The following is a 20492-nucleotide window of genomic DNA, read 5'->3' on the forward strand; positions in this document are numbered from 1 at the left end:
AGTGTTCTTTTTTACTTCAATTGCTCTTTTTCACTCTAATTATTATTCTTGTTATTTTTGTGTGTGTGCTAATGAAGGTGTCAGGGATTGATTTAGGTGATGAATGTACAACTATGTAATGGTAGTGTAAACAATCGAAAGTACAATTTGTTTTGTATGACTGCGTGGTATGTGAATATATCTCAATAAAATGATGATTAAAAAAAAAAAAGATAAAAAAAAAAAAGATAATGCAGTGGCAATGATATAAACATACAAATTGTAAAAATATAACTTGTACGGTGTCATGATTTTAAATAGTACAATAAACAATAATACTTTATTGATGTGCTGGCTTGATTATAGGATTTTTCTGGCTTGCTTTTCTGCAAATTCACTTATCAGGTCATCAAAATTTATATGTTTAGCCACTTTATTTTTAGGTGATTTAACTGGAAGCAACATCAGTTATTCTTGGCAGATGCAAGATCACAGATAATTTTCAATCATTGTTCATTTTGAGAAGGAACTTTCTGCTGATGTAACTGTTACTGGAGCTGTTAAGAATATTTTGTAGATTGTGATTACATTGGAATACATTTGATTAATTATTTTAATATAAACTTTAGTACTGCTGGAACTGGTGATTCTTGCAGATCAATTATTCTAAAAAAGATTTAACTCTCCATACAAATCAGTTTTGTGTAAGTCTAAATTTAATTTTAAATGTAAATTTGAACCCAAAGTGGCTTCATGATGTGTCTATTATTCAAAACTTCCATTTATGCATTTGATTGTTGTACCTCCAAATTAAAAAAAAGTAATTTTAAAACTGTCTTCCTTATTAATAATTGGCTCACCAATGCTTCATATGAAGATAGTGTTCTTTTCTGTCTACTGTGAAGATCTTTAATTTTAGTTTTAATTTCTAAGCCTGTAGCTTTTTGCTTTATAATCTTGCAATAGTTTTCAAAATCAGAGATTCTAAACTCTTGGAAGAATTCTAATAACTCCCTGATACGCTGTATTGCGATGTCCAGGTATACACTTCTATTTTATAATAATATCCTGAAAAAGTTTTCTGCCCGTGCTCTGGCAGTTTCGTCTTGGTGCCCAGATGACATTTGTGCAGCTGCTGCAGGGTGGCCTGAGGGCAGAAGGGAGAGCGGGCCTCCTACCCTGGTCACGCACCGGCCTGCCCCACGTGGAGCCGCCATCCCACCATCAGTCCGGGCCCAGGTCCCAGCCCCAGGCCCCCTACGGGCCCCACGGAGCCCCAGGAATCCCCTCCGCTCATCCGTGCCCCACTGTCCCATGGGACTTCACTTCAAAACTACGAGTCCAAAGATAAAGGAATCAAGAATTTCGAGCCAGCAGCAGCAGAGTTCCCTTCTGAGGTCCCATGCACTGTGGCCACTGTCCCGGTCACGTGCCCGGAGGCCGGCCCTGATTGTCGTATTGGCTCACAGTTACTGCACGGCCTACAACCTCATTTAACACACGTGGCACTCCACTGAGGTCCTGCACTCATCCCCGTTTTACAGCTGGGGAGACTGAGCATCCTGGAGGCTGGGTGACTTCCTCAAGGCCACACGGCTAGGAGGGAGCAGTGTCGGGGCACCCAGGAAGTCTGGGTGCGGAGCTGGTGCTCCTAACAGCTTACTTATCCGATTCATCCCTCATTCCATGGCCGGGTGTCATCACCACCTCTGACTGTGAGCTTCATTGGTGCCTTACCCAGGCCCATCCCTGCAAGGAGGCAGAGCTGCACACTGAGCCCAGGTTGCTTGCTTCCTAAGGTGGAGAGAGGAAAGCTCCAGGCCTGCGACTCCAGCCTGCTGAGTCATAAAAGAGGGTGGACAAACCTATGGGGGCTGGAACGAGGAGAGCCCAAGAGAGGTGTTTCTTAACTATGGCCAGGACTTATGAAGAAGTCCTGAAGTCAGTTTAATGGAATGTGCCCTGCAATTTTAAAGCATGAAATAGAAAAGAAGACAAACAGTCAGAGTGCACCCCTGCAGCAAGTGTAATACTGTTTTGTAAAGCTTTGGTTTTAGTTATAATTGTGTGTGTGCCGGGTCCCCCCAAAAATATTTCTTCCTGTGTCTCCTGATCTAAGAAGTCTGATCCACATAATTCTGTCACAGCTCTGCTCAGGGGCACAGATCAGCAGAAGCACACTTTCAGTCTCTGTCATTTTTCAAGGTCCCCATAGCCCAAGAAGCCTCCTCACATGGTCATGGCTCACCCCACTTTGTTGGAAGGCAGTCACCATGGCAAGGGATTTGGTTTCTCCAGGTCCCCTTAAATGTGCCGACAGGAGTATGCCCTGCTGAGCCCCGAGGCCCTGAGCTACGCTGGTGTCTCCCTGGGGAACATCGGGTGACATGGTTGGGAGTTGGATTTCAGATGGTGCCCAGTGGCATCCCAGCCTCTCGGCTTACTGTGTATACTGGCCAGCCCTGCCCCCAGTGCTGCCTCCCAGGTTTGGTAGCAGCTGTGCCCGGAGTTCCAGGAGCAACTGTGAGTAACCAGGTGAATGGCTGACGATGCCATCCCTCCCCATCTACAGAAGGCTCCAGCAGAAGATGTGTTTGACACCCCAGGTACAGAGGCCATCAAGAAAGCCAGTGTGATCATCATGGACCCATGGTGTTTAGGCCTGGGCTATGCTAACTCCCTGGTGGCGAGTGGGGAAACAGAGACAGAGGGATGGGTTCCAGGTCCTACAGACTTTTGGAAGCCAGAATCAACCTCACCTACTGTTCACAGGTAAATCCTCCCCGCTGCCCCCAGAGGAAGCCCACCCTGACCTCCTGGTCCGCTGGAACCTGTTCCCTCATTTTGGACCTGCCATTTCCTTCCCTGCTTCACTTTTTTTGGTGTTGCCAGAAAAGCACAGGCCTCAGACCTAGCACGTGGGGGGAGCTCAGAGGCTGCCACCGATTGGCTGTGTGTTCTTGGAGAAGTAAGTCCCTTTCCGTCTCTGGGCACCCATTCTCCAGCGAGGAAATGAAGACACTGAGGTAAATGAGCCACGCAGTTGATAGAAACGTTAATGTTAGGGTTGTTAAGATAAAATACAGGATGCCCAGTTGCATTTGAATTTCAGATAAACAACAGATTTTTTTTAGAATAAGTATGTCTCAAATATTGCATGGGACATACTTATACTAAAAGTTACTGATTATTTATCTGAAATTTGAATGTATCTGGTGTCCTGTAGTTTTATTCGCTAAATCTCGTCTAATTTGGACAAGGGGATGCTCTTTAGTTATTCAGCAAGGTTTGCCCAGGGGTCCAACCTCTGTCCCGGGAAGCTTCTCATCTAGAGGAGATGAGAGAAGGAACAATGACCGTAGGCCCTGGGGTAAGTGGGGATCCTGGGGGAGCAGGGGGTGGGAAACCGTGGGGAGGGAGGGGCTGAGCCAGTTTGGAAGGATGAAGTCGCCCTTCCTCCCTGCAAAGGGGTTGGCAGCTGCGGAGGCCATGGGGACGGCCAGGAGCTGGGGTTTCTGTGGAAAACTGCTGTGATGGGAACCAAGCCTGGCCCCTGCTGCGGCACCTTGGACAGGTGATGTGGTCTCACTTCCCACCTATAAACAGGCTCAAGGGGACCTGCCTCAAAATGGTACTGTGAACTCGAGAAGAAATGATGCGGGCAAAGTGCCGTCCAGAGCAGGCCTCCAGCGAATCTGGCAACATCACCTCCCCGCTGAAAGCTCTGCGTAAACACGTGATTGGCAATGACACTGGAGACACCCCGTAAACGTCCGCTCAGCAGAGGGAGACGCTGGACTCAGCTGCAAGGACGGCGCCCAGCCCAAGGCTCCTGTTCCTCGGCTTTGGCCGTTGTGCCTCCACAGGATGAGAGCAAGCTGGTTTCCTCCTGCAGAAACGAACTCCTCGGGGGCAGCCACCACCTGCTGCCCTCCCAGCACTTTTTCACCTCCCCTTCTTCCTCTCTAAGCCAACCCAATTGTACTCAGAGCAGCCCTGTTTCCAGCAAAACTACATTTCCCAGCCTCCCCTGCACCATCTTGGCCCCTGAGATGTACATGGAAGCTGCTGTATGGGTTTTTTTGGAAGAAGCTCTTTAGAAGAGGCGGATCATCTTAACAGCCAAAAGGTGGAAGCAACCGAAATATCCATCCATAGGTGGGTGGATAAGCAAGTGTGGTTTTGTCCATATGATGGAAGAGTATTTGGCCATAAAAAGGGAAATGAAGTACTGACACATGCTACAACATGGACAAAAGCATTATGCTAAGTGAGAGAAGCAGACACGAAAGACCACATATTATATCACTCCATTTACATGAAATGTCTAGAACAGGGAAATCTTTAGAGACAGAGAGTAGATTCATGGTTGCTTAGGGATAGGGGAAGGGAAGATAGGGGGTGATGGCTAAAGGATAGGGTGTTTCTTTTTGAGGTGATGAAAATGTTCTACAACTGACTGTAGTGATACTTTCACAATTCTGTGAGCCTACCCCAAACAATTGAATTGTATCCTTTAAATGGGCGAATTGTATGATATGTGAATTATATCTTAATAAAGCTGTTTTAAAAAAAACAAAAGGCAGCAGACTGGCTGGCACCTGCCTTTGTCCTTGCCCCTTGTCTTCTTCCTGCCTGGAATGCAGAAGCAATGCTGGAGGCTGAGCAGCCATCTTGGGGCAATGGGGATTAGGACAGAGGCCCCTTGGTAGGAAGAACTTAGTGGAAAGAGAAAAGGTGGCTGTGCCCTTCTGGCAGCCACTGTCCAGCCCCGGGCAGCCCACAGCTGGAATTTCTGTCCTGTGGTTACTGTGGTTGGGTTTCTGTTGCAGACAGCTGGTCCCAACCCTCACCCAATATCCACATCCCTGCCTGGTGGGCCGGAGCCCCCAGGACAACCTCAGCTTTTTGTAGTGCATTATTTGTAGGCTGCAGTGTACCCCACCCATCCTGTACCAGACACCGTGGGGCCCACCCACATCCCTCACCCTTCCCACCCCGAGGGCATGCACTGGCCAGCTTCCTTGCCCAGGGGCTTCTCGGGCCTTCCGTGCCCACTGCCACCTGTGCAACCCCTCCTGGAAGCTCTCCTCCAGCAATGCTTGGGGACCCCAGCTCCTTCCCCATGGGACTCTCAGCATCCTATGCAGGCTCCCAGTGTCCCCAGCGGGAAGCTCCAGTTGCCCTGGGGGAAACTTGCTTGGAATTCACACCCTTTGACGGCCACTTCCCCACCTGGTTTGGCTCCCAAATAAACCACTCGTGTACAAATCCTGCTGTCAGGGTCTGCTTCCAGTGGCCCCAACCTCGGCAGGTTGATCCTCTTACTGGACCCTTACCCGATGCTTTGAGGCTGACGATCCATCAGCGATTATTGTCTTTATAATAAAGGAGAGGAAACAAAGCTTGCAGAGGGTATGTAGCATGCCCTGAGTCATGGAGATGACCACAAGCACTAGGGGTGGTTCCAGCTCGGGGCTGCAAACACCAAGGGCTCCCATTCCGTGAACGTGAGCACGAATGAGTGAGCTGCAGACAGCTGTCTCCCTCAGCCCTGATTTGGGGTGCTTTATAGGATGGTGACTAGGGAGAGACTGATGCCCCCTGCCAGAATCTTCCCAAACCTGAGGCGCCAACTTTTAACCCCCAGGAGGAACAGGTACAGGTACACACTGCGCTAGTCAGGAACAAAAGACAGCAGACTTAGTCGGCTGCTCAAACACACACACACACACACACACACACACACACACACACACACACAATTTATTTTCTCCTCAGTCAGCAGTGCCATCTCGAAGGTCCCATCTGCAAGGCCCCGGGGCCTTTGCTCCTTCCTCCACCGGCACAGATGCCTCTGCCAAAGCTGACCGTGGAGCTGCCGGGAGATGTCCTGGGGGTCCCCCCAGTGCCATGGTGGGACACCGCTTTATGCTGCAGAGGTGGAGAAGGAAGAGCAAAAATCAGTTTGTTTGTTTGTTTGTTTGCAGCTGATGGAGCACAGGGTTGTCTCAGATCCAAGTGCAAACCTCACTTGCTCCCCTCCTGGACCCTCACGGAGCCCTGCCCAGCAGCAGGCCCCGGAGCTAGAACTCGGGGCTCACCCTCTGCCCTGAGAGCTGGTCTGGAAGGCTGGGTGGGGGCCGGCAGGTGTCCTCTGACCCTAGCACTCTGAGGGTCTGCTCCCCACCTCGGCCCGAGAGCACGGTCCCACCAGGGACCCCCGTGGACATGACCATGCTGGGAGTGTTCATAATTTTGGAGCCAATGATCAATAAAAGAATTCTGAAAGCCAAGTTTCTTTTGCATTACACTGCCCAGGGCCAACATCCAGCACCTTCTCTCGGGTCTTCCTGGGAAGGACACTCAGGTGGGCACACCTGGGTGGGAGCCCCCCCTGGGAGCCCCCACTCCCACCCCCAGCATCCTTCCTCTGCTCCCAGAATGGCTGACATCGCCACCGCAGTAAACTGATCTGAGGCACCCGATGCTGCCGGGAAGGAAGACCTGGGGCCTGGGGGCTTGTGGCCGCTAAAGAACGGGCCTCCTACCTGCTCCACCTCCAGTGAGGACTCAGGCTGCCCAGCCCTCAAGGGGGCCACTTCTGCTAATCTCACATATGCTACCTGTAAAAATTCACCCCAAGGCAAATGTTCTCCCTCAAGCCTAGTGGGGAGGGGAAAGGAGGCTGGGCCTCCAGCTCCTGAAGCCGCTGCACCCACCCTGCCTCTCCCTGCAGGGCCCTGGAAGCAGGGATGTTTCCGCACCTGCCGGCGAGCTGTTCCCTGAGGGTCCCTGCATCAGTGTGTGCCAGGGAACCCCGGGCTGTCCCCACCTCGGCGGCCACCCACAGGGACCCACTGGTGTGCTGGGGTCTGTGACACCCCACTGGGTAGGGTTAAACAGGGGGAGCAGAGCTCCATGTACCACAGGAGAGAATTCTGAGATGTGTACAGAGAAGCACACAAGAGTGAACACGCACAGCGCTAGCCCGTTCCTGCCCATCAGAAAGCCAGCGATGGACGGATGGGTCTGGCCGTGTCCTGCCTGTCCGGTGCTCTGGGCTGACCAGCAACGCACCAGTGCGGCCACAGCAAGCCTGAAAGGTGTGAAATCGCCACACTGGCTGGTAAACCGTCACTGCCCAGGCTCCCCACTTCCGCCTCCCCAATCTAGCAACAAGGGGCCAAAGCCTGGCCCACGGAAGGTCATGGCCAGCCAGGGCCCAGAAGTCCCCGGTATTGAGCTATTTTAGAATCATCCTGTTCATAGATTTATAGAAAAACATGCCTGGATGGAAGGAGATCCTGGGAGACATTAAGAGGGAAAACTTCTAGGGAGGAGAAGTGATAAGACTGGGAGGTGGGGAGACGGAGGGCAGGTTCACTTTTTATGACCTCTGGGTCATGGTGTTTGAGGATTTCACAAAGGACTGCGTTCGGGATTTTTCTTAGGGCATTTTCAGGGCCCTGCATAAGGACACAGCCAGGCCCCTCCCCACTGCTCCCAAACCTCCCCCCCGTGGCACATCTGGCATGCCGCCACACCTTCGCCTGACGAGCCTGGAGCTGTCCTTCTAGGCCCCCTGAGATGCCCCTTCCTCCGTCAAGCCTGTCTCTGTGCCTTGCGGCCCACCTGACTGGAGCTTGAGGCCGGGGCATCTTTGTCTCCACATCCCCACCCTGGTGCCCAGCTCAGGGCCCAATGCCCATGGGCGCTGGATTGGGGGTAGTCATCACTCTCCATCTCCCTTTTCCTTGCACCCGGGGCAGGGCCAGGCACGAGCCGGCCACACTGCAACGTTTGGTGACTGAAGAAATAAGTGAACGCGTGCACGAGTGAGCGAGCGGCAGACGGCAATCTGCCCTGGCCCTGGCTGAGGAAGCAGTGGGGGCAGGGAGGGGTGCAGGCTCGCAACGCAGCCCCAGCCCACCTGTGTCCAGCACTTGGAGGCCGAAGTGGGACAGCATCAGCACCATGTTTAGGTTCTCAAACTCCTTCTCCAGGATGACCCCGTAGGTCTTGAGGCCTGCCAGCTCCACCTCCAGCCTCTGCTGCTGGTTCTGGAAGGAATACCAAAAGGCTCAGGGGCGATGGCCTGTCCTCATTGGGAACAACATGACATCCAAATGGAAAGAGTGAATGAATGGACAAATGAGTACATAATAAGTAAACAGGAAAGTACACACAGTTGATTCCCATTGTTTGCGGGTTCACCCTTGGCAGTCACATGCCAAATGCCGTGTGGACACGTGGGGGATCGAGTGAGTGAAACAAGCAAGGGGCAAAGGCTCATGACACGAAGCCACAAAGAGACAAAGCAACACTGAGTGTCTTCTAAGGACGCGTGTTTGAAAACCCACCACGTATGAAGTGGGGAGTGGCCCTGGGTTTATAAAGCGTTATTTTAAGTGGATCCTGTGGGATTCGGTCCTTGTTCCTGGCACCACAGGGTGGGGCTGGGAGCCGGGCAGTGGGGTCCAGAGCTGGGGGGCTGGGCAGCTTCCTCCCGAGCTCCTGGCCTCCCACGCCCGAGACATCACCTGGAACTCCACCAGCTGCCGCTGCAGGGCCTCCTGCTCCGCCCGCGCTCTTCCTAGCGTCCTCTTCAGTTCTCCGAGCTCAGATTCCTTGACTGCGGGAAAGGCAAGAGAAGGCCATTATTTTCCCTTGTTTCTAACCAAAAGCACCTCCCTTTCCCCTTGTGTCACACTGCAGGCAGGCAACCAACCGCTAGGACCCAGTGTACGCAGGCCGTTTTCAAAACTATTTTTAATAGTGTTTGCCTCTTTTCCTGATAATAGAAGAGGGGTCTGTCCACTGGAAAACTGCAGCAGCTTCAGGAAGGGATAAAGAAGTTAAGACCCTCTCTGAGCCCACCTCTCAGCGATCACCACCACTCACACCTGCGGGATTTACTCACTGTACTTTCACACGGTTGAGGTGATTGGAAGGAGAAAGGCACAGGTCTTGGAACCAGCCAGCCTGGGTTTAAATCTCAGCTCAGCCACTTTCCTGTGCAACCTTCGGTAGGTTGTGTGGCCTCTCTGTGCTCACTCTCCTCATTTTAAAAGGAGGTCATTCTATTACCTGTCTCATGGTACTTTTATGGGAGTTAAAAGATGTAATTCATTTAAAATGCTTAGAAACCTCACCGAAGCTTTTGGTTTACTCTTTTTTATTATTATCTGTACTGTTACTGTCCTGTAACTGCAACCCGTTTTCTTTTTGTTTCCACTTAATATTATAACCTATCATGTAATTTATTCTGACTAGGATCATAAAACCCTCAATCACCAGAGGTACCAGAGAGTTGCTGAACTTGACTACTCACTTCTTAGCAGTTTAAAGATAAACTCTTGCAAAAGACACAAGTCAAGTGAAGCGAAATTCTCCTCTGGAATCAGGCCTCTGAGCGGAAGCAAATGGGGACACTCGGCTTCCTCTTCCGACTCCCCTTTGTTCAAACGCTGACCTTCCTCTTCTTCCAGAGATTCCAGACGCTTGGCGTACTCTGCAGAATCTTTCTCGAATTCCCCTAAAAAGCAGAGAAAGCCCATGCTGAGGGCCAGCCCGGGGCACCATGTGAGCAGCTCCTGGTGTCTGGCCTCGGTCCCAACGTGGACACACCAGTCCCTACCTGTGGGTCCCAGCAGGTGGGGAAATGGACCCATGAGCAGGATGCACCTGGGCAGGGCAAGATGCAGGGAAGCAGGGGAGACCCCTGGAAGAGGAGGCCTTAACCAAGACAGGTTTTGAAGGGTGAAGAGGAGTGCGCTTGGCACACAAATGGAGGAAGACCATTCCAGCAGGAGGGTGGACTGAGGGAAGACGCAGAGGCATTGCTCAGCAGGTAGCTCTGGGGAACCATTAGCAGCTTGATATTCCTAGAAAGTAAGGTGGAAGGTGCCAAGGAGCTCATTATAGTAATAGCCAACACGTGGAATGTGCCAGGCACTTTAGTTAATTCTCTCAGTCCCTCCCAGGAGATAGATACTATTATTATCCCGGGGACAGACAATTAGTCCAAGGTAATAAAAGGAGTCAGTGCTGAGCAGGGATACGACCTCAGGCTCTCAACAGCGACACAACGTGGCCTATCTAGGATGTCACCAAGCAGACACACCTATTGGACTCCCAGTGGAAAAGAGTGTGCCAGTTTGGATGTATTATGTCCCCCAAAATGGCATGTTCTTTAGGGCAATCTTGTGGGGGCAGGCAAGGTAGTGTTGATTAGGTTGGAACCTTTGGATTTGGTTGTTTCCATGGAGATGCGACCCACCCTACTGTGGCTAATAACTGATTAGATAATTTCCATGGAGGTGTGGCCTCACCCATTCACGTGGGTCTTGATTAGTTCTCTGGACCCTATGAAAGCTCAGACAGAAGGACCTCGGACTAGCTGCAGCTTAGAGAGACATTTTGGAGACGGCCTTTTAAAGCAGACTTTTGCTGACACTTTGCTCTGGAGAAGCTAAGAGAGGACAAAACACCCCAAGAGCAACATTTTGAAGAACACACAGGAGCTGAGAGAGGAGCTGGAACACAGCCTGGGATCAGCAGATGCCAGCCACGTGCCTTCCCAGCTAACATAAGTTTTCTGGATGCCATTGGCCTTTCTTTGGTGAAGGTATACTCATGTTGATGCCTTGATTAGGACATTTTCATGGCCTTCAGACTGTAACTTTGTAACCAAATAAACCCTCTTTATAAAAGCCAATCCTGGTGTTTTGCATAACAGCAGCATTAGCAAACCAGAACAGGAGGCATCCAGTTTTAAAACTGGGACCTTGACAGAGACAGAGAGTAGATGAGTGGATGCCCAGGGCTAGATGGAGTGGGCGGGGGTGGGGAATGGGTGCTAATGAGTAAGGGGTGTTCTAAAATTAGATAGTAGTGATGGGTGCACACGTCTGTGGCTATGTTAAAAACCAATGAACTGTATTTAAATGGATGGAACATAAAATATGTGAACTATATTTCAGTAAAGGTATCAAAACAGAAACGAACTCTGGGACCTCAGTTCTCCCTGGCCTTGCTGAGGACCCAGTGGGGACCCCTGGGGAGGGAGCAGGGCAAGGGGTTCTTCGGGGGAGGTGACAGCCGGAGGACAGGGACCCTGGGCCCACCCCAGCTCGGTGTCCCAGGAGACAAGAGCCGCAGGCTATCCCAGCCCTGAAGGGATGCCAGGCTAAAGCGCCCTCCCCGGCCGGGACCAAGCCCCAGAGGCTGCAGCCCCCAGGGAAGGCCTGTGGAAGCCCGTCTTCCCCACTGTGTCCCACCAACGGGAGCAGAGACAGCCCAGCGCCCCGCAGCCCGACTGTAGAAGAGGACGGCGGGTGATGCAGAGGAGAATGAAGCCAGATGGGCCCACGTCTGTTTCCTTTTAAATAGTTATCAGGGCCCCCAGGAGTTTCCCCAGACTGTAGCATATCCAGCTTTGCAGTCCCAGGCACCAGATTTTACAGAATTTGAAAATGAGCATTCATTCTCCCCTGTGGGTAGTTTATATGGTACAACTCTATGCATCAGGGTGTATATTTTGTACTCACTAGCAGGTAGGAGACTCATCTTGACCTCTGGTGCTATTACTTCCTTCAATAAGACTTTCCAGAAACAGCTTATGTCCTTTCAAACACCAGGCTTGCTGTGAGCCTCCCTAGACGCCTTTATCAGATATTTATTGAGCACCTAATATGGCAGTGCAGCAGACTGCAGGGAGTGCCCTGAGCCCCCCAGGGGTGCAGCCCCGCGGAGGCCCCCAACCCATGCCTGGGGTCCGGGAAGGTTTTCTGGATGAGGGGATGCCTCAGCTACATCAGGCCCTGCCTGAGGCACTTTCCATCCTCAGAAGAGCCTGTGAAATGGACAATTTCATCCTTATTTTCCAGACAAGGAAGCAGAGGGCACAGAGAGGTTAAGTAACTGGCCCAGAGCCGGCCAGCAGCACAGCCAGGCTTAGTTCAGATCTACCCACCTGAGGGTCGTTCCATCTCCATTTTGACAACAGTAAAGGACTTGTGGGAAACAGAAAACGAATTCACCCCTGGGTCCAATCCCTGATACAGCTGTTCTCATTCTCAGAGAATTCTCACGCCCTGTGCGAGAACGTTTGCATTACCCTGCACCCTTGAACCCAACTTTCCTTCGACAGACCTCTGTCTTATTCTCTTCTGGGTCCCCAGCACATGGCACAGTGCCTCGGAAAAAATGAGTGCTCAAGGGCTGTTTGCTGAACGTATTCATTCATTCATTCATCCATCCATCCATTCATTCATTCATTCAATCACAAACACTGAGCGCCTCCTATGAGTGCCAGGAATGGTTCTAGGCCCAGGGGATACTGCAGTGAATAAAACAGGCAAACTTCCCTCAATCAGGGGGCTTCTATTCTGATGAGGGGTAAGAAACATAGTAACATAAATGGGCAAATAACCGAGGTTGCTGGAAGGCCACAGGAATGACCGGGAGTGGTAAAGACGGATGCGGGGAGGAAGACAGCATCGGGTGGCGGGTTTGCGGTCATCGGACCTGCAGGCAGGAACAGCCTCCTTGGGAGGGGACAGTGGCGCAAAGAGAACGGAGGGAGGGAGGGGGCCGCGGGCCACACGGGCCCAGAGCACGGCAGGTCCAGGGTGGTGTCCAGGCCCCGAGGTGGGCACGGCCAGATGCTCAGCCCCGGAAACACTTAAGGAACCGGTGAGGCTGGGTCCAAGGAGGAAACTGAGGCCCTGAATGGGAGGGGCTAATTAAGAGGCCAACGACACCCTGCTCCCTGGAAGACCCAACCCCTCCCAAACACCCACCTGGTGGTGAGTTTGAGTAGATGAAATCCTAAGCAGGGGTGGAGCTGGGGACTCAGCGCAGGCGGAGGGAGGTCTGCACCGGCCCACTGGTTACCTGTGAGGTTCTGCAGGTGCTGCTTCCCCAGGAGATGTTCCTTCTTGTTATGCAGCGAGCTCAAGAACTGCCTGCAGGTGCTGCAGTACAGGTCCTTGTTTTCATCCCCCTGTGGACAGAAAGGGTGTGGGATGAGCAGGGAGAGGGCTCAGGGGATCCGGCCATCACTGAACATGAAGTGAGCTTCAAAAGGCCTACGGGGGTGATGACAACAGTTGGGAAGCAGACAGAGGCAGCGGCTGCACAGCTGCATTGTTCAGTTGAAAAGGGTGAGTTCCTGTATAGGTGAACTTCACCTCACTAAAAAAAGAAGGTGTCTGTGCTTCTGGTGGCCCTGCCGGTCCTGCTGCCCCCCCTTCCACCTGTGCAATCACTTGCCCGGCTGAGCATTTCCACTTGCCTGAGACCCTCAACATGAGGCAGGAGAGATGGAGCTGGCACTGGCAGGGAGGGCGCACCTGGCTGCCCACGCAGGGGCTCTGGGTGTTGGCCGTGTGCCCAAAAGAGCCACCACCCCTTCTGGGTCTTGCTGTTTTTCAGAGTTTGCTTTGAAATCCTAAACCAGATGACAAAGGTGGGTCCTCTCATCAGGATACATATGCACTAACTCATAGGTGCTTTTATAACTGCGGAATATTTCTTGAAAATGTACTAGAAACAGGTCACAGCACCTTGGGGTGCACTTAGGGTGCCTTGGGGTGCAGGGTGGTGGTGGGATCTGAGGGACCTGGGGCTCTGGCCTATGAGGAGCCACCTCTTGCTGTAAACCACTGGGTTTGCTTGCGTGTGTGTGTGTGTGTGTGTGTGTGTGTGTGTGTGTGTGTGTGTGTTTTACCATGTGTATATACAACTTTTAAAATTAAAATCTAGTTAATTAAAAAACATATCTAGCTATATGCATCTGTATCAGTTTATTGGTTCAGAGATGTAAAGACTCCAGAAACTCCAACGAGAGATGGTCCCTGACACAAATGTGAAAGGCCCTCCCCGAGCCTGGAGCTGATGTGCCCAGGAACACGGTGTCTCAGGGACCCCCACCCCCACCCCTCATTGGAGAGCAGCTCCTTCACCCCGAGATGCCCTGTCCTGGGAGAAGGCAGTCCGTGGGTTCTCCCACACCCACCCTCCGTCGGACAGCCTTCCCCATCTCACAAAATGAGTCCACTTTAAAAACTAAGAGCACTTAAAAGACACCTATGCAAGAACCTAAGATGGAGGCTAGGTGAGACAGGGTAAAAAACAGCTCCATGAAAAATACTAGATAAAAACCAGAAAGTGACCCAGAACACCGGTTTCAGTGCTGCACCAGCTGGACAAGTTCTGCTAAAACCACAGGGACCATGTACTTGGTGAAACTGGGAGTCTGCATTCTGAAATGAGTGAGTAAGCTGGCTGAAAGTCCTGCAGCTATGCTGCGGTGTGGGGAAACTGGGGGTTGGCATTTGGAGACGGACTAGTTCTTTTTAAAAAAAAAAAACAAAAAAAAACCCAGGAGCAGCTCCAGTTACAACGGTGAGAACTGCGCAGTGAAGCACGGCAGGAGAGGGCTGTGCCAACCTCTCGGTGTCCGGTGTGGAGGAGAGACCACTGCAGATTCCCTCAGGGCCGGGGGGGCAGAGGGGAGAGCCAAAAGGAGAAAGCAACCACGCTGCTTGCAGCCAGCTCCCTGCCGGGCTGGAGACACTCCTGCCCGGGGCCGTACCCACAGCCCAGAGCTGCGCCAGGAAACCCAGTGTGACGGAGAGTGTAACCCACGGCACTGTGCACATGCCACAATATCGGCTGTGGACAGTGGCCTTGGATGCAACCACAGCTAGTTGTCCTGGAGCTGGGAAGGTGGAGCTGTGTGAAAAAGGGGGGGTGAGATGCCCCATTTAGCCATTTTTGCATCAGGCTGGGAGCGCCTCTGCACGGCCTGGCGGCCCGGGGCTTCCCTTGAGGGATAGTGCACACTTGTGATGTAGCACAGCCTTGCCTCAGCAGAGGTTCTGGAAGATCACAGCTGAGAAGGGGGGCCTGCTCGGAAAACCCAAGGACGCTACGTCAATGTCGGGGACTTGTGGGTCAGTGGCAGAGAAAATCTGGGGCAAAACTGAAATGAAGGCTTAGACTCTTGCAACAGCCTTAATCTCCGGGAACACCTGGGAGGTTTGATTATTAAAGCTGCCCTGCCTCCCTAACCGCTCAGACCCACGTCCCACAAGTTGTATTTTTTACAACTTGAAAGAACCCTATCAAGCAAAACAAATGCCAAGAGGCCAAAAACAACAGAAAATCTTAATGCCTATGATAAAACCAGACAATATGGAGAACCCAAACCCAAACACCCAAATCAAAATATCAGAAGAGACACAGTACTTTGGCGCAATTAATCAAAGGACTACAATCAAAGAACAAGAGCATGGCATAGGATATAAAGGACATAAAGAAGACCCTAGAAGAGCATAAAGAAGAAATTGCAAGAGTAAATAAAAAAATAGAAGATCTTATGGAAATAAAAGAAACTGTTGGCCAAATTAAAAAGACTCTGGATACTCATAATACAAGATTAGAGGAAGCTGAACAATGACTCAGTGTCCTAGAGGACCACAGAACAGAAAATGAAAGAACAAAAGAAAGAGTGGAGAAAAAAATTGAAAAAATCAAAATGGATCTCAGGGATACGATAGATAAAATAAAATGTCCAAATTTAAGACTCATTGGTGTCCCAGAAGGGGAAGAGAAGGGTAAAGGTCTAGAAAGAGTATTCAAAGAAATTGTTGGGGAAAACTTCCCAAACCTTCTACACAATATAAATACACAAAGAATAAACGCCCAGCGAACTCCAAATAGAGTAAATCCAAATAAACCCACTCCAAGACATATTCTGATCAGACTGTCAAATACTGAAGAGAAGGAGCAAGTTCTGAAAGCAGCAAGAGAAAAGCGATTCACCACATACAAAGGAAACAACATAAGACTAAGTTGTGACTACTCAGCAGCCACCATGGAGGCGAGAAGGCAGTGGCATGACATATTTAAAATTCTGAGAGAGAAAAATTTCCAACCAAGAATACTTTATCCAGTAAAACTCTCCTTCAAATTTGAGGGAGAGCTTAAATTTTTCACAGACAAACCAGTGCTGAGAGATTTTGCCAATAAAATACCTGCCCTACTTCAGATACTAAAGGGAACCTTACTGACAGAGAAACAAAGAAAAGAGAGCGAGGGATATAGAGAATTTTAACAGACATATATAGAACCTTACATCCCAAATCACCAGGACACACATTTTTCTCTAGTGATCATGGATCTTTCTCCAGAATAGACTATAGCTGGGACATAAAACAAGCCTCAATAAATTAAGGAAAACCGAACAATTGAATATATTCAAAGTACAGTCTCTGACCACAATGGAATACAAATAGAAGTCAATAATTTTTGATTTGTAACTCCACTATTTACTTCCTACATGATATAAAATAGACAAACTCCAATGACAAATCAGTGGTTTTGGACTCAATGTAAAATATGTAATTTTTAACAAGAACTATATAAAGATGGGGGAATGGAGGAGTATAGGAACATAGTTTACATGTCCTATTGAAGTTAAGTTGGTATCAAAGAAAAAAAAGATTGTTATGGATTTAAGAGGTTAAATTTAAGCCCCACAGTAAACACAAATTATCAGAGAATATGACCATAGAGATGAAAAGTAGAGTATGGGTTAAGAGAAATGGGGGAAGGGGCAATGGGGAGTTAAGAAATGAGTGTAGGGTTGCTGTTTGGGGTGAAGAGAAATTTCTAGTAATGGATGGTGGGAAGGTGATAGCATTACAACATTCTAAATGTGACTAATTCCACTAATGGAATGCTAGGGAGGGGGTGGAATGGGAAGATTTAGGCTGTATACATGTTTCCACAATTGAAAAAAAAAAAAAAGTCTAAATAGATGACAACTGAATGCCAAGGATGATCCTGGATGGGATCTGAGGATGGAGGACAGGAGGCTCAAAGGGACACAGTTGAGACATAAGAAAAAAAAAATGAAATATAGATTTTAAGCTTTGTATCAATGTTGAATTTCTTGAACTTCTTAGCTGCACTTAACGGGATTGCATAAAAGAATGTTCTTGTTCATGGGAATTGTATATGTGAATTATAGTGTTTGTTCAAGAATGGGTGCAGCCAGCTCTCATATGTTCAAAAGAGAGCAATACATGATGGATGATAGGAAGGGAGGGAGGGAGGGAGGGAAAGAGAAATGGTGGTGTGACAGGATGTTAAAGTTGGTGGATCGGGGTATCGGGGGAGGGGGTCAGGGAATAATGGAGTTCTGTGTATGGAGTTTGTATTGTTTTTGCAACTGTTCCTGTAACTTTGAATTTATTTCAAAATAAAATAAAAAAAAAATAAGTAGGAAAAAAAAAGACACATATGCAGACAATTTCCCACTCCCCAAAGACACAGATGTATGCAATTTCCCACTCCCAATTCTGTTTCTAATCCTTTGTATTTTGTAAAAATCATAAACCTTGATAGGAGTGGGCTTTCTGTCACAGTCTTCCTTTCTGCCCCACCCGAAGCCAGCACACATGAAGCAAAAGGGCAACCTGTGGTTTTCTAAGGGAAGAAACGCAATGTAGTGACAAGTCATCCCGCTCCATCTTTCCCGAGTTGTGCAGTGGACCCCCAAGTTGATTTATAATTCTAAAATCGGTTCATTCATTTGGTAAGGACAGACAGGTGTCAGGTACTCGGGCAGAAGCTGGGGGTCTACGAAGGAGCAAAAATAGACACGACCTCTAGTCTCTGTGAAGTGAGGGTGACGAGCATGGAGAAAAAGACACACAGTTAGAAGGGCCAGGCTGGGAGCCCGGGGATCTCTGAGAACCCCTAACAGGCCCTGCTCTCAGCAGCGTGGGGCAGGAGGGAAGGGTGTCCTGAGGAAGTCACCTTTGGCTCATGTGCTAAAGGACATAGGAGGTAAGTGGCGAAGGGGAGTTAGGCAGGCGGCCAGGCAGGGCGTGTGCAAAGGCCCTGCGGTGGGACCCACCAGGGGCTGGGGTCTGGCGAGAGGGAGAGGACATGCAACAGGACTGGGGAGGCCCCTGGGCCCCGGGAAGGGCTGTGGGCTTTTTCCTGACAACGAAGGGCAGCCACCGACAAGCGTTCCATCCGCAGGAGCTGCATGGGCACGAGGAGGTGGGCAGCAGCAGGGAAAGCAGGGAGGCCACCAGGAGGCTGAAGCCAAAGTCCGAGTGACGGGGATGGTGGCCTGGATAGGATGGGACAGGGGAGCTGGAGATGATGAGTGGATTTGAAAGACATGCAAGGGAGGACTGGACAGATCGGGTGAGACTCTGATACAGGGGCAAGGGGGGCCCACGTTTTTAGCTCTTTGAATGGGTGATCAGAGGTGCAATTCACTGGGTGAGCTGGGGAGAAGCAGGCTGGGATCCCGAGCCCTGAGAGCTTAAGGTCCCCTGAGCCAACTGCGAGAGACAAACAGGCAAATGAATGTGCAGGTGGATTCGGCTCCGACAGCGATCTGGGTGGGAGATGCGAGTCCGAGAGGGCCCAAAATGAAGATGTCATGGCTGAAAGTGCAGAGTGGCCCTACTGAGACAGGACAGCCGGGGGGAGAGGAGGGAGCTGGGGCCTGCGCCTTGGGGAGCACTAAAGAGAGGAGGTGCCTGCAAGGAAGACGGGGAACCCTGGGCAGGGAGGTGGAAGGATGGCCGAGAGCACTGTGCCAGGGCAACCAGAGGGTCGGGGCCCCATGCAGGAGGGAGAGGGCAGTGGTTCCAGTGCCCACTGAGGCTGGCACTGAGCAAACCCAGTGAACATCCAAAATGCACAGACGCCGCAACAAAAGGTTCCATCGTGTCACTTCTGCCTATATAAACATATCATTATCCTTGTAAAATTAACACTTAGACCCCAGGGTGGCAGCTCGAAGCCTTTCTGGGTTGGGATCTTTTGAATCTTTACAGGAAGGGCCTGTCATTCACTCAGGTCATCGCTAGGACAAATCCTTTTGCAGCCTGTGGCCCAAGGTTCTGGACCTCTGTCTAGAGAAAATGAATCACAAGGTGCCTAGAAAAAGTCAAAGGACAAAAACAGCCCAGGAATCATCTCTCCAACATCCTTTCCAATAAAAATGTGAGCTCTTCATATACTAGAATGAATTCATAGTTTCCTTCTGATTCAACCAAGAGTAATGGGGTCTTTGCTGTGCCAGGCACTGAGTTACCAGCCCTCGCTTTATGCCCCCCGTGCCTGTGTGTTTACAAGGAGATACGTAAGGCACGTGGCACGGTGCCACCTACAACAGGCAAGCAGAGGTACAGGACACAAACACCACACTGAGTGTGTCGGCACGTCTATCATTCACACTAGTCCTCTGAGCTCCAGGTCGTGGTGAGGAAAGCGAGGCTCTGAGAACTGGCAGGTACCTGTCCGGGGTCAGTGTTGGTGAGGGGAAAGGTGAGGTTCTGGCACCAGTGTCCTCCTGGCCACCAGCCCTCCTGGGGCACGTGGTGGGTAGCTGAGACTGGACTCCACAGGGAAAGCCTAACCCTGCAGGCAATAGGGAGCCAGTGCAGGCTCCGGACAGAGGGTGGGAGAGTAGCTGGTTGTGCGGACCAGGCCCTTCAGTGGGGAGAGGCTGGAGGCTGGAGCCCTTCTCCAGGGGATCCTCTAGCAGTGGCCCCAGCCTGACTTGCAAAGGCCTGAACTTCAAGGCAGATGAGGAGCTGGGGAAGCCCTCTGCCCTCCAGGTAAGTCCTCAAAGCGATTTCTGATGATAAAAGGCAGTTTGCTTGAAACAACTTTTTAAGTATTGTAACTACATGTTGAAAGTAACAAGATGGGAAGGTTTAAAGTAAAGGAAAAAGATATGTGACATCCCTTCCTACTCACTCCAGGTTAACAGCTTCTTGCGTAGCCTTCCAGAAAAGTTCATCATAAACACAATTGCCCCTTAAAATTCATTTTCAGTTATCCTCCACTTGTTAATTAAATATACCCTTTACTGGTAAATTGGAACTGGGAGTGCAAGCCCCTGTAAATGACATCCTCACTTGCTCTAAAACTGGACGCCTCCAGGCACCGCCTGCCCACCGCACCCCCTCTTGGCGCCGTGGAGTCCGGGCGCACTGATCTGCTTGCAGGTACCTAGCGCCGCGCCCCACCCCAAGCCCCTCACGTCCTGCTCCTCTGCCTGGAACGCCCCCTCTGCTCCTCCATCGGCCTCTACCCTGGTCAGTGCTCACGCAGGGTCTTCCCGGACTCACCCCGCAGCCCGGGCTCCTCCTCACCTGGGCAGGTCCCCCTGCTGCAGCGACATCCGTCCTCCAGCGCACACTTGTCCCCCCACCCCCACCCCGTGTGAGATGGGGGCTGCGCGTCACCCACCTCCACGCCCCGATGCCCGGGCTGCCTCCTCCCGCGGAGCTGGGTCAGTAACCCCTCATCCAGGGGCCGCAGGAAGGGCTCCAGGAGACTGGGGTGCTGGCCACCCCGGGATAGGTGAAATCGTGCACCCATTGTGCGCCCAAGTGAATTTGTGTCCTTTGCTGTAACCAAGTCCCCCAGACGGGTGCTCTAAACAACCGGGATGTCTGCTCTCA

The 20492-nt window shown here is 50.8% G+C and overlaps 1 protein-coding gene across 1 annotated transcript in view; it reads right to left on the reverse strand.

Annotated features, from left to right (window-relative positions):
• Positions 1-290: 290 nt before the first annotated feature.
• The window catches only part of LOC119530190 (formin-like protein 3), a 41333-nt gene continuing 21131 nt past the window's right edge, over positions 291-20492 (reverse strand). The window contains exons 8-12 of the mRNA XM_037831403.1: positions 12880-12988; positions 9314-9517; positions 8523-8614; positions 7913-8042; positions 291-5913 (exon numbers count right to left, since the gene is read on the reverse strand). Of these exons, the coding sequence (XP_037687331.1) occupies positions 5909-5913; positions 7913-8042; positions 8523-8614; positions 9314-9517; positions 12880-12988 (540 nt within the window). The 3' untranslated portion in view covers positions 291-5908. The remainder of the gene's footprint in view (positions 5914-7912; positions 8043-8522; positions 8615-9313; positions 9518-12879; positions 12989-20492) is intronic.

The sequence above is a fragment of the Choloepus didactylus genome, chromosome 3 (assembly GCF_015220235.1).
Source record: "Choloepus didactylus isolate mChoDid1 chromosome 3, mChoDid1.pri, whole genome shotgun sequence".
NCBI lineage: Eukaryota > Metazoa > Chordata > Mammalia > Pilosa > Megalonychidae > Choloepus > Choloepus didactylus.